The sequence below is a fragment of the Neovison vison genome, chromosome 8 (genome assembly GCF_020171115.1).
Source record: "Neovison vison isolate M4711 chromosome 8, ASM_NN_V1, whole genome shotgun sequence".
In the NCBI taxonomy this organism is placed as follows: domain Eukaryota; kingdom Metazoa; phylum Chordata; class Mammalia; order Carnivora; family Mustelidae; genus Neogale; species Neogale vison.
This window is the reverse complement of record NC_058098.1, coordinates 33,926,859-33,941,936: the sequence shown is the minus strand read 5'-3', so window position 1 is coordinate 33,941,936 and position 15,078 is coordinate 33,926,859. Positions and strand designations below refer to the sequence as shown.

Sequence of the window (15,078 nt, the reverse complement as noted above, 5' to 3'; positions counted from 1 at the left end):
TCCACATTTAATGACGTTAAAAGCCATCAATTTTATTTAGGGCTTAGGAAAACAAAAGCTGGTCAGTTTTTTAAAAATTTCATTTTACTGTAATCTATCTTACATGATTCCAGTGATACTAACCATAATTACTGTAATCCAGGTATATACAAGGAACCTATATTCCAATTAACATTACACATCTGAAATAGGCTACCCTTTATCAATAGAATGAATTGTTTAATTGTCAGCCAAGTACGTGAAGCAGTTTTCTTTGGATGACACATAGTTTGAAAGTAAGACTACAGAAATATTTTTCAGTATGTAATAACGTGAACGTCAGCAACCGTTTTCATGTTGGAAACCTGGGACAGCCTCTGTAATCGCAGGGCTTCTATGGAGTCCAAAGCATTCTTACAATTGGTTTCAAGAAGCCCAGTGCAAAATTCCACATAAATCTTTCTTCCTTTCTTTTATTTTTGTTTGCATTGCCCCTTACCTTGGTTAGAATGTGACCTGACTTTTCACTAAGGTCACCTGATTTTCTACAACCAAGGTAAGAAGTTTTATTTAGGTCATGAAAATTTGTCAACATTAATTTTATAATCTGTAAGATGGCGTGCCTTGGCTGGATTAACTTCCCCCTTTTTTAAAAAAAAAAAAAAAAAAAATTATTTATTTACTTGAGAAAGAGTGCACGCGTTGGTGAAGGGGCAGAAGCAGAGAATCTCCAGGACCAAGAGACGCCCTGCAGAACACAGAACCCAACACAGGGCAGGAATCTAAGATCATGCATGACCTGTGTGGAAACCCAGAGTCAGATGCTTAACCAACTGATCCATTAGCTGGTGCCCCAGCTTCTCATTTTAAAAGTTGGAATAAGGGTTAACCCAAGTTACACAACTAAAATCCTGCGGTCCTCCCCACCCCATTTCATAGATGAGTAAGTAGAGGCACCCACAGAAGGGTGTTATTGGCAGAGCTGACATCCAAACCCACAACTCCATCTACTTTTCAGTACACTTACAGATGGAATACAGCCTAAGAATCCCAAAGATAAACTATATATCCCAAAGAAACTATATTTTCAGCAGCATTTTTTGCAGCCCTTCTAATGTGGCCCATAGTAAACAAACAAACAAACAAACAAACAAAACACTTCGGGTTGTGATCCAGAACAGACATTCGCAAGCACAAAAGATATTTCACCAAACAACGTCCTCTGTGCAAGATGCTGATTTTTTTTTTCATTCTAGTCCAATCTACTTCATTTTATTAATGCTGTACATAAGCCACGAAATTGATCTGCTGTGAGAGGAACCACCACTAACAGATCAGAAACCACGGTGATAAAGCCTCTTTTTAAAAGTAAAGCTCATGTTGAAATGAAGATCCAGAAAATCTGTGTCCCTAGTACGTGCAAGCTGCACATCCCATAGCACTTGACCTCTAGATGCACTTTATAAGCCTCAGCGGGAGGCAGAGAGAGAGCAAAGAAGGAAACACAAACACCTTTTAGATTTCAAAGGATAAGGCTTCTTATTTTTTTCCTCTTTTACCTTTCTACATGTGGATAAAAATCTTTCCATTTCTCCTCAGTGAGAAATTTTGAAACTGATAACTAGAACAAAGGCTGCATTATGGAAAGGCCAATCTGGAATTGCATATACTGTGTTGGGAGTCGATATTTAAAATTCATTAACGGGGCAACACATAGAAGCTTTTCCATTTCTTATAACTGTTATTTCCAATCACAGCAGGCAGAGAAAACAGTTCATCTTCAGCTAGATCATGAATTTTTATGTAATGAGATACTGTGAAAAACAAAAATAATAGTAATAATATTCACGGGGTGCCTGAGTATTTCGATAAATAATATCTGCTCCGCACATGTTCTTCCTTCCTTTATGGTCTATAAAGCCCCCAGAATGTCTTCCACTCAATCTGTCTCCATGTTACGTTGTCTACCCATGCTTCTCTCACTCCCTACTGGTTACCTTGACACTTTTAAATCTTATGCTGTCAGTCCTGCTGCTTTTCTTCTAGCCAACACAATGGTCTCCTCTTATTTATCCCCCAAGTCCCCACCCACCCCCACCGCCCCCGGAGCCATTGGCCTCCTTTTAGAAGGTGGTTGTATTCCAGAAGCTGGTCTCTCTTCTGATTCCCCTATTGAACTGCTGTTACTCCGGGAAGCCGGGAGCTTCCAATGATGGCAAGCAGACAATGGCCACCAAGGGGATACTGAGGACGGAAGAGGATGAGGACGGAAGAGGAATCACTTTCAGCACCTTGGAACCCAGACTGGCAAGAGAAAGAAATACCTATTCCCTGGTGACAGCTTTTGCTCAGCTGCCTGAGACATCGCCTGAATCCCGCACTTCCACTGGAATTTTCAATGCATTCAGATCATTTTTAATAATTTTTGTATTTATCCAGTTGGTGCTGGGGTGTTCTTTTGCAACTGAACGACTTTTAAACTGATAGCAATATCCCCTTCTCTCCTGCGGATCAACCCACAGAGCCCCTTTCGGCCAAGCCCCTCCCCCAGCTCTCTTTACAACATAAACTTCTCCACATTAAGCGAAATGAAAACTGACTTCCTGCAAATCTGATTGAAATTTTTAATAATAATAAATACAAACGTAACAGTGATAACACCAATAACAATGGCTAATATTTAGCAAGTGCTTATTAAATAGCAGTGATAAGTTAAGGCAGCAAATTTTGCAGCAAATCTCCTTTTCAAAAGCCCTTTTCAAAAATCCACACTACACTTACACCAGAATCTCTAGGGTTAGGAAACAGGCATCACTGTTTTTTAAAGCTCTCCATGTGATTCCACAAGCAGTCAAATTTGAGAACGCCTCTGCTAAAGATATGCTAATGAATTTTCATTCAATCCTTCTGGTAATGATATGAACTGCTCATTCATCATCATCATCATCATCATCATTATTATTATTACTATCATTGATATTGTTGTCACTATTATGATCACCATGTGGCCCAGGGGGTCGCCTGAGTTTCACGAAGCTCAAGCAAGTACGAAACAACAAAACCCAGTTTTAAAATATTAAAGTCGCCCAACGTTCTTGAACACCAGCAAGGAGCGGAAGGCAAAAAAAAGGCAAGAACATGGATAATCCTCAGAGAAAGTAATCTTCAGTGGGGAAAAAAAAAGAAAGAAGTGAAAGCCAGAATATTCTGAATGCCCACGTCCGTCCTTAAGAGAAGTATTTTAGGATCTAATGGTGGCTTATCAGCTGAGCACAGAACAGACCCTAGTTCTGTTCATTTATCGTCTTTCAATAGACATGTATTCAACCGCATCCATAAAGGAAACATCGAACTGATAAGCAGGCTGAGTGCTGCAATGAAAGAGAGAGGGAAACCCCACAGCGGACTAGGCCTTCTGATTCCTGCAGACAAAGGGGGTCTGATTAGAGCGTAGGCAGCTGTTTTTAGCCAATCCTGATCATGAAATTTCAAGTTAGGCCAATACACTTGCATTAAAAGGCAAACTTTATAACTATGTTATCAGTAAAGTTCCTGGAACTAACAAGCTTCCGTGAAACTTGGCTGGAACACTTTTGGGGAAAGAAGAAAGAATTTCCTTCCTACACTAAAAACTGAACAATTCTGAATCACCAACGAAGCATTAATAATGACAAGCTTGCTACAAAATTAAAAGACCAAACAACTGTAATACTATTATATTACTAAAAGGTGAAAGCAAATAACAAGCTGTTTGCTTGCACATGAAAACACTTACAAAAACCTTTGTGAAGGTAATTCCGATTTTTCTTTTTCTTTTTTTTCATTTTCCACATTTTCCTATAGATGAGCTTAACTTCTACAGCAGTAAGCAGGATTTAGGTGTTTTTCCATAGCAAAATTTGCCAGCAACTATTGCACGGTTACGTTTCTGAAGAACAACCACTCCAGGTGATTTTTTTTTTTTTTAACTCTCTGCCTCTCCACAGCAACAGATCATTTTTGATGTCAAGGAAAAGTATTTTGACTTTCAAAGAATAAAACAAAAGTTGCAGGCAGATACTCACATAGAAAATCGCTAGTTTTATATCAATTATGATAAGAGGCAGGAGTTCCTGAATGGCACCTGTACTTCCCTATTTGACAATATTATCTTTGCTAGAAAGGAAGTATTTAGAGTACTAAGATTTAAATTCAATAAAGAGTAGTTTCCCACTTTCATGGCAAGTCAACACACTCCGTTACTAGACTTACCAGAGAATCTAAGTTAAAAAGAATGTATGTATGTTCTTCATTCAACATTCTTAAACGATCTTCCAAAAATAAATAAACTGCAAGCCTGCTTTAAATATGTCTGTAGTAAGTTTTTCAAGCAAAAACAAATGGATGGGCCACACAACTGATCTGATCCCAAAGTTCTGCAGATCTTTGCTAGTGATATTTATTGAAGGATTCGAGCCCCTTTCCGCCAAGCCCCTCCCCCAGCTCTCTTTACAACATAAACATAAATTAAGCGAAATAAAAACTGACTTCCTGCAAATCTGATTGAAACTTTTAATAATAATAAATACAAAAACAACAGTGATAACACCAATAACAGAGGCTAATATTATATTACATTATATATTATATTATTTAATAGTAATTAATTAATATTAAACAGCCTTTGGCTTTGTGAACATAGTGATGGCTGTTGCAAGATATTGGAAGTATGTGCTCTTACTCATGTCTAAAGTTTAGTTCACATATGCATAAGAAGCTCAGGGAAGTTTTCGAGCAACTTCAAGCACATTTTAACAATTAGGAATTACCCAACAACTCTGGCATCGTGATATATTTTTCAAACAAAACTAAAATTAGAGCACAGACAGCAAACCCCTATGTCCAACTGCCTATATATTTACTCCCTGGTACCTTCTTTTAACGAAAGTGGGAATGTTCAGGGCATAGAGGCTTCTAGAAGGACTGGCTGTTTTATTGTGTTTTACAACGTTGACAACAGAGAAACTTCTAGTTGGGGCAATTAATTGATGCCATGACACAGTAAATAATCAAAAGAGCATCTGGAGCGTGCACAATGCTCCACTTCCTACCTTGGGAGCTTTGGCATGCTTCCCACATCTGGCATCCTTGACAAGGCTGAGATCTAACAGCTCCGTCTCCTGGAATGCAAAAATGTGAAACTGTTAAGCATCCACACAGATCTCTTTTCTTTGTTTTATATCATTGACATCACTTTTCAAAAAAAAAAAAAAATGGTATCTTCAGACCTGCCTGAAGATTTCTCTGCAGTTAGGATATTTTTTCCTCTCACATTGTTTACCAAAAGAATCGGAACGGAAACAAGATAGCTAACTGCTAACTGTTCAGTTTACTGTATGTTCTAAGACATTTTAAAGTATAATGGGCATGGTTAGGGGGGCCCCAGTCTATACTATGAGCTATTCCTAAGTCATGATGAACTAGGACTTCCTGTGCCACAGTTGAAAAATAATCCTGAGAGTCAGTCCTGGTATGAGGATATGTGAGTGGCATGGGGTATTGGGGATGACGGGTGGAAGGAGAGGCTCCCATCAACTCACTCTCTACCAAGGGAAAGAGATAAATCTGCCTCACCTACCTGCCCCCTCCCCAGCCTTTGGCACACCTTACATCCCAATCTTTTCATTTATTCATTATATATTACTGAACACCTATGAAATGCAAGTTACTCTAGGATACAAGATACATATATATGATAGCTCCTCTGGATGGACTTGCCATCAAACAGGGGAGTAAAGAAATGTATATGCATAAGACATGGGACAGTGTGTTCATGACAGCTTTATTTATTTTATTTTGTTTTTATTTATTTGACAGAGGAAGAGACAGCAAGAGAGGGAACACAGCAGAAGGAGTGGAAAAGGGAGAAGGAGGCTTCCTGCCAAGCAGGGAGCTCAATCCCAGGACACTGGGATCAGGACCTGAGGTGAACGCAGACACAATGGCTGAGCTACCCAGGCGCCCCTCATGGCAACTGTGAAGTTAACTGCTATGGGGGTCAACAGAGAAAAGAAATTTGTTCCCCCAGGGTCCCAGAGAAAAGTCCATGGAATGTTATTGACCATGGAGAAGAGGAGCTGCAAGGCTTAACAATGGCAAGTAATTAGATAAAAAAAGGACCAGAGTTTTGGGCAGAACATTGAGATATTCACAGCCTTTAGATGCTTAGAGATGGAGAACATTATAAGGAGGAGGAAAGGGATAGAGGGGCATCCAGGAAGAAGGCACAGCTCAGGGACGATGTAATGGCACTACGGGAGGGGATTCTCATGGGTAACATTCAATGCACAGAACATATGAAGAAAAGTCACGGGAGATGATGCCAGAAAGGGTTACAGGCAAAAGGATGGAGACCTTCAGAGTCCATCTTAGACACCGAGCCATGAGTTTTGTGACACCCACATCACTGAGTGATTCGGAAGACACTACACCAGCTAGATGGAACTGTACGGCAATGAGCAATCATCTTAAGGTGACTCCAGCCATCCGTCCCACCCATGCTTACAATGAGACAGCTGGATGCAGACATCCAATCCCTTCCTCCCTGTAGGAGGCATGCATCATCACTCAGCTACTCAGACTCTCTGAATAGGAGTGGATGTAATTTCTTTTAAGTCTTAATGTCCCCAAGTACTTGTAGATGGGGTTCCCAAACAATTCCTTCAAACAGCTGCCACCAATTTGAAATATTCAGTGCAAAATTGTCTGATTCTTTTCTTGCACCTAAGGTCGATCTCATGATTACAGTTTAACAGTCATGGAGGAGGTGGTATCTGTCCACTGGGATGCAAAACCACACAGCAGGTCCAAGAGAACACCTGGATCCTGCAAAGGCAGGTCAAGAATCAGTGCCTTCTATTCTTTTGCTAGCCACGGCCATCTAAGTCTGCTTTTCCCTTATTTTAGTGGAAACCTTACCCCATTCCTTGCCATGGGCGACTCTGGAAACCCTCCCAGACTCTGAGGTGTGACAGGTAGCCACCCAGCAAAGATCTTGCAGGACAGAATAACTTTTTCCATAGTTCGCCTAAGGCCATACCAGCCACAATCCTGAAGGTCACCTCACGAGTGTTGGAAAACACTCGTGTTGTTGGAAAACATCAATACAGTGCTTTACTTAGGCAAATGCACAGTCAAGTCCTCAGACTTGAGGAGATGGAACATCTGGTCTGGGTTTCTTATCTCCATAGCAAGACAATTAAAACTTGTGTTGGAAGGAGAGAAACAGGAAGAGAACCAGACTTGAAAGAGTTTCATCCAGAAGACCAGAACCAGGTGGACATTTGAGAGACAGGAGACCAAATGAAGGTAGAGGTAATGGGGAAAAAGAGGACAGCCATAATATGGAGGCAGGATTGCCTAAAGTGAAGAGAGGAGTCATGAATAGCCCTACGGTTTCCATATCCCGAATTGGGACTTGGAAGTTTGGGCAAAATGATGATGCATTTGGAGATGTTGGTTTGAGGGGTTTATCCAAGTGGAAATGCCAGTCATCAATTCTCTAGAATATTATTTATCAAATGCTGCAATGTGTCAAGTATGGGGTTGGTACTGAGGAATGACCCCAACAGTACAGAAAACAGACACCTGTTTTAAGCAGCTCCTGCACAAAACCAATTATACTCTAAAGGAGACATTTCAAAGTACATTGAAGACATGGGCTATGACATCTTTTCAGCTAATAGCAGGATGAGAAACAGTTTGCCAGCCTTACAATTCTGTAGCTTTGGAGGGGGAGGAGGGTTAGAGGAAGAGGAAACAACAAGTGCAAATGCACAGAGGCAGGAATTGTGTGCAAGAAACTGCAAGTCACTTGAGATATACAACAAGTGGGTATGGAGAGTTATCACAAACACTTCTGGGCGCGGTAGGCACTACATGTGTGCCCTCTTTATAAATATCCATAAACACTGATATATATTGTGGTATACCTTTCCATATATGTTGCATGGTGCTTTCCATATATGCAGAATAGAAATCCCATATACATACATAACACATGCATCTAATTTTATAGCCACATTTTCTATTCAAGCAAGTTCCTCCCACTAGTGCAAACAAGAGACTTAAACTTTACTTATTTGTTTATACACACAAAGCCCAAATTGAGTTCACAAAGAACTAGATCTTAGCAGGCGTCATTATACAGACTTTTACATTACAGATAATGAACACTGTTTTCTACTCTCAGCTCACGAGGAAATGTTCATTCCCCAAGTCACAGAGGGGTACTTCATGCCAGCTGCCCTGGGGATTCATTCTGAGACCGCAGTGACTAAGAAACTTCTCTCGCCTAAGTGTAAAGTTGTGCGTGCAGGAAAGCCACCGCAGGGCACTATCAACATGGGTAATGTGCCATTGGAAAGACCCAGGTGGAAGAGCTGTCCATGGACTCACTGGAGTAGAAAGCAATGATTAAAATAGTGTCTCCCTCTTCTATTAGCATGCAATAGCCTCCCCTCTGGGGTTTAACTACAGTCTATTCTGTCTCCTCCACTAAAAAGAAAATGTGGAACCCAATGCACAAAACCACAAAAATGTTGTTTGTGTCACTAAAACTTTTTCTAGGTTAATTTTCTCAAGCTAATAGTTGGAACAACTCACTCTCATTATTAGAAAGCAGTGAAATGGTAGCTTTCTCGGTTCATTTAAGAGATACTCATTTCCATCTTTATGGAATTCACTATTCCTTTACTCATTTCTTGAAGAGAGGGAGTTCACCTGATGTTTAAGGAGAAAACCTGGGTTTGGGGAAGAGCCCTAAAATTAACTGGTCATGCGTTCAACCAATCACAGTCCCATAACCAAGCATTAACTGTATCATCTATAAAATGAGTACGTTAACACTTTCTATGTCTGAGGCTCTCAAACCTTAGCCTGCATTAGAGTCACCTGGAAAACTTGTTAAAACACAGACAGGCTGGGTGCCATCCATCCATTTCTGGTTCAGCAGGACTGGGGTGGGCCTGAGAATCAGCATTTCTCATAAGCTCCCAGGTGATGTGGATGCTGCTGGTCCATAGACCACACTTGGACAAGCACTGATATACACTCATCTTGCGGTTGTTATTATAAGGCTTCTGGGGTGAATTAGGATTGATATAATTATGCATTACTTATATGTTATAATATGTTCTAGGAAGAATCTACAACTGTCTTTTCTTTATACAGGAAAATGTCAAATAAAAATATTTTACCTACTGAATGCAGAAGTGTGCCTAGCAGTGAATAATCTAGGCTTCAGTTCAGTTTAATGGAAGAAAAACTACTGAAGGACAGATGGCGTCAACACCTTTTCTAATTTTTCTTAGCATTAAACTTTACCCTATACAAGCAAATGTCTCTGTTCACAAATTGAAGCAATCATTGGCATCGGTTTATGTTTGCTGAAAATGTTATGCTATATAAGCTTTATCTTACACTTAATCACATCAGAGACATCTTTGGAAAAGCAAAAGAAGGCAACTGGTTCTCTTTCACCTCTAAACCCACCCCACAATGAGAAGGCGGTTGGAGTGTCCAGAGGCCTGTGGGCTACATTGACCAGTAAGAGAAGAATGAACTAATAGAACCTTTTCATTTCCAAGGCTCACAATGGTCCCCTGCAAAGCTTGGAGACCACACTTCTAGGACCCCTCCCCCATGTATCCACTGAAGTGTTGACAGATGTGCCTTCTCCCTTTGTCAGTATGGATGAAAGCGAATTAACAGTAATCAAGGATTTATTTTTGATATTTTGAATGAGTGATGAGAAAAGCTAAGGGAAGACCAAATTATCTCTGATGTTTACTACTCAGCAGAAAGATTTCAATCCATCAGCCATAAACCCACTGTGAGGTAGATGAGGCATGAAATGCACTGCAAACTCAGGAAAGAATACAATTTAAAAACCAACTCTTTTCCAGAATACCAATTTCTGTGCATTGTCACCAAATTCCATTAGTCATCCAATATAATAATGTACTTTAAGTTCACACAATATATAATCAGAGCAGCAATTACAGTCACAAACATTTCAAGGGGAAGATATTAACGGCTGTGTGTGTGTGGGGGGTGATTATGGACACCTCCACATGCGGTATATTCATTAAGTTGTTCAACCTCAATTTACCAAAAGTAGAAGACATTAATACATTTTATTGACTGTCAAACCTCCCTAAAATGTCCAATGTTAAAGAAAAAAAAACTATTTTAGAATCCCTTAATGAAGCGTTTTAATTTAGAGAGAAGCAGAATAAGTAGATTCAATTCTTTGTTCCTTAAGTTTATTCCACTTCTGAGGGAGTGAAAACTGCCTCAGAGGTAGTGTACCTCTCAAAACAAAAACAAAAAAGCCCTGTAGTCTCTCTCACTCTCTTGTTTCCTATGTTCCTTAGCCTTTGATTTTGTCTTCTTCCCTGAAGTCCATGATAGAAACTCAATGTAAGAAACACCAGGTCATCAATACCAACCACGGCAGAGAAAAGAGAAAAGTGATACATCTGGATTTCTTTATTTAAACCAACATAGATCGAAGATGATGAAAATTTCATAAATCTAGGGGGCAGAAAACTTGTCTCTGAGAATTATCATTGGTAATCTATGCACCATCAAAGCAATCAGTACAGAAATCTGTGCCTTGTATCCTTGTCTATCAAACAGAAGTAGATGCCAGCAACGTGTTCCTCATTGGGCTGCTGTTAAATCAAGGGAGATGTTACATTAAGATCTCTACTTAGCGAACAGGGACTAATGTGTACATATCAAGTCTTATGCTTGCAACGTTTCCCATTCCAAGTGAAAGGCAAAAGATCATAGTAGAAAAGCCAAAAATGGATAGGTAATGCATGGAGAAGAAAAACACGGAATGCTAATGAACAAAAGGAAAAGCATCTGAAAAATCTAAAACTCTAGAGACCTTTCATAAAACCCTGAAACCAAAATAAGAAAGACCACTCCTAGAGAACACTGATTTTCACCTTTATGTGTCACAGTTAAATGCAAAATTAGATTAACATCTGAGATGGAGAAAAGACAATGAGATAGCTCATGTGTTATGGGTAGTATGGTAATTATCACCATAGTTTGAGCCAACAAGATAAAAACTGAAGAGTTCAATTCAATTAAAGCTTCCTGCCATGGAAGGAGGCAAAGTCAAGTAATATCATCCGTAATAACAACAGCAATAGAAATCGCTGCTATTCAGAATGGAGAAAAATTGTAAGAGATGGTATCTGAGTATTATCACCGCATCTTACATCACCCGCAATACCACGGTGACATGAGTCTTACGGCCTCCGCTGTGCAAATGAGAGAATGAATGGAGAAGCTGAGTGACAACAGCTGGTCCTTCGTACAATGGAATCACAAATCTTAGCGTTTTGTCCACTTGTTGTAAGCAGGATTGCTAGATGGCCACCAAGACTCCTATGCCCAGACCATGCCTTTGTCCAGTCCCCACCCTTTGGGTGGGATCAGCACCCCAGACTTGCTTCTAACAACAGAACGTTGTGATGGGCGATCACTACCACCTTGATGTTATTTTACATGGCACATGCGAAGGGCTTTTGCGGGTGTAATTCAAGTCTTCAATCAGGTGACTTAAATTTAACCCAAAGAGAGGTATCCTGGGTGAGCTTCTCACAAGGTTTAGAAATGAGAGGCTTGACGCAGCAGAGATGCTCACCTGCTTGCTGTGTTGTGTGTTTCCTATGAAAAGGGAAGACCTCTAAGAGGTGAGGACCTCAGTCTTACTATGACAAAGAACAGAATGGCAGCAGCAACCTGAATGAGCTTGGAAGAAGGACTCTAGCTCCAAAGGAAAACACAGCCCAGCAGACACCTTTAACACAGCCTGTAAAACCCAAAACAGTGAGACCCTGACCCACGGAGACTGGAGGATAATAAATGTTTGTTGTTTCCAGCCTCTAAGTTTGAGGTAATTTACTTAATACCAATAGATAACAAATACATTGCCCCCACTGTTTCCACCTTTTAATGCACCTTATAAAAAGGTATGTAAATGAATTTACATATCTTGGTACTCTACCTAGCATAAACATGATGCAATACTGTCATCTCTTTTGAATATGTCCAGCAGGAAACAATAATTCTTTTTTTTTCTTTTAAAGATTTTATTTATTTATTGGACAGACAGAGATCACAAGTAGGTAGAGAGGCAGGCAGAGAGAGAGGAGGAAGCAGGCTCCCCGCTGAGAGCAGAGAGCCCGATGCGGGGCTCCATGCCAGGACCCTGAGATCATGACCTGAGCCTAAGGCAGAGGCTTAACCCACTGAGCCACCCATGCGCCCCGGAAACAATTATTCTAATGGAATTGCAGACTTACAGAGCTGGGACAGATTGCAGGTTAGGAAACTGAGTCCCAGAGAAAACATATTAATTACCCCGTATCACTGAGACTGAGTAAAGGAAGGAAAAAGAATCTACATGCCCCAGACCTATTTATTTATTCCTCTACAGAATTATTTTTCAGTATTCACAAAATAGCAGGAACATTAGCTGAGTATTATAAATTTTAAAAAGAACATTTTTGTTCATGTACAAGAAAAAGTATTGTTAAAATAGATAAAAAGTATGTTAAATAGAATTTTCATAAGCTGTGTCCCCACAAGGCAGCGTGAAATATATTGATAAAAATCTAGTTAATTTTTTCTGTAGATAACCAAAAAGGCAGTTCAGCCCCTCGTTACTACACAAGAGCCAAAATTTTTCCCCTTTACTTCCTTTTTAACTCCCTAGGAAACTTTTATATATTCATGTAATAAGAGAAAGTTGCTTAAGTTGAAAGCGAACACAGGTAAACATAAAATTTTACCCAAAGCACCAAAGCTGTATTAGGACACAAAATTCATAAAACAATTCTAACCGCATTTATGTTTATAACTTGATGCATTTACAACCTAAAGCATCTATGACTAGGCAGGTGGAGGGAGGTAGGTTGGGGTGGGGGAGCGGTGCAGAAAATGCCACACATGATTCCAAGGTTCTGAAGCATTAGTGTCTTCTAGCAATTTTCTAAAATGATAAGTGAAGACTGGTAAAATTTAAAATTTAAAATTTAAATTTAAAACGATACTTACTGACTATATTTTAACCTTATTTGTTTGACACTATAAAAAACAGAAAGAAGTCTCCATAATCACCATGGAAAAATCTGTGTTTGTTCTAAAGATGAATAAAAGCATTTTATTTTATCCAATATCCAATATATTTGATGTTTATAAAAAGTATATGTTTATATCGGTTGTTTATAAACAATATATTTTATTTCCCTAGCCCTTATTTATTGACAGGCATAGAGGGATTCATCACATTTTTATGGATAAATAGGATATTGCATTTGTTAAAGACCTAGAGTATTTTTTAAATTGTGACTACAATGATAAAGATTGTATTGTCACAGCTTTCTATTATGCCTGTGCTCAGCAAAAGTCCTCATTTCAGGCTAATCAGATTAACTAGAAAGAGCATCCATCATTTGGCAAATAGTTTCATAAATACTTAAAACTATCTTTATGGATATTTTGTGGGAGCATAAAATCTGATCTCCATAAAAAGTCATTTGAAAAGAAATATGGAAATGATATAGATTAATCAGGCACACAAGCTGTTTCCACTTGAAAAGTCCAGATGATGTAAATGTAGCCAGATTTTCCCTTTAAATCGTCTAAAATGTTATCTCTGATCTACACGTATTTCACTATGGTTGAAGAGCTTTGTTATCTAGTAGTGCAGATTACTAAATGTAATATCTGAATCTACCACCTATCTGCTTTATGAGTCAAATTTGTTCATTTCCCTAGACCAATGGCTCTAAAAGCATGGAGCAATCCTACCAGCATCAACATACCAGCTTGGAATATGTGAAAAACCCAAATTCTCAGGACCTACCATAGACTGGCTAAATCAGAAGCCCTCAGGTGGGGCCCAGAATCTGTATTTTAATTAAGTTTTGAGGTGATGCAGATGCAATGTAAAATTTGATAAACTCTGTCCTACATATTAAATGGAGTCAACCACTGCCCATAAAGAAGGGAAGTTAACCAGAGTTAGAGCTTGTTGTAGGGCATTCTGTAGGACAATGGACAAACTGCCTAGATCCATTTAAGAAATGTTTGCCCCAGAGTCATATAAACAACTATAGAACTGATAATAAAATTGAGGAAAGTCTTCTTCAGACTACTGTGTTTATCAGTACCATCAGTTTCACTATACATTGAAGCAGTCATTTCCACACTGGGCCTTAGAAACTAGACAAAGTCAAGGGAGGTTCTAAAGATGCTTGGCTTTTTTCCAGATATTCTGATTCAAACCTGTGCATGATCATCTGGGCTGATAACTAATGCATTTTCTTTTCTCTTCAATTATATTATCATGGCAGGCCTAGTAACTTTCAAATTTTCTGAAGTATGTAAAAATGGCATTCATCCTTGCCTTTCTTGGTAGCCATTTTGTAAAATCCACCCAGATAGTCTCATTTTTCTCCCTCAGCTATTATTCAAAAATATATCACAAATTTTTCTGCCTAAAGTTTTGAACCACAGGACTTTTTCTTTTTAAAGATTTAATAGAAGTTTTACTGGTTCAACAAGGACATTCTAAGGCTTAAAAAAAAACAAACCTGTGATTCACGGAAATTGAACAGCAAACTCTTGAAAAACTAATGGATCAAAGAAGAAATCAAAGGCAAATCAGAAAATATCTTGAGACAAACGAAGATGAAAACACAATGTACTGGAACTTATGAGATGTAGCAAAAGTAGCAACCACAGATTTTGACGACCTTTTAATCTCACTTGACATCCTGAATATGCGAGGAGTTAATCTACCTTTCCAAATGAGGTATTTTAAGTTGACAAGTATGCAGTAATATGTCACTTTTTTTTTTTTTTTTTTCTTTTCAAAGACTTGCTTCTTCAGATCACTTTTGGTTTTCTGGTAAGACAAAGAAATCCAACTGAGCTTTTTTGCATGTTAATTAGTAGAGATAAGGACTGGATATGTGAAATAGGAAGCGATTTTTCTCCAGAAGAAGACCATCACTGAGTTGATCAAAAAAT

At 39.0% G+C, this 15,078-nt stretch overlaps 1 protein-coding gene across 3 annotated transcripts in view; it reads right to left on the bottom strand.

The window, feature by feature from the left end:
- The window catches only part of PLCB1 (phospholipase C beta 1), a 685,746-nt gene that overhangs the window by 454,726 nt on the left and 215,942 nt on the right, over positions 1-15,078 (bottom strand). For all 3 annotated transcript variants that reach the window (XM_044263433.1, XM_044263435.1, XM_044263434.1), the window contains exon 3: positions 5,070-5,138. In XM_044263433.1, coding sequence (XP_044119368.1) covers positions 5,070-5,138 — 69 coding nt within the window. The remainder of the gene's footprint in view (positions 1-5,069; positions 5,139-15,078) is intronic.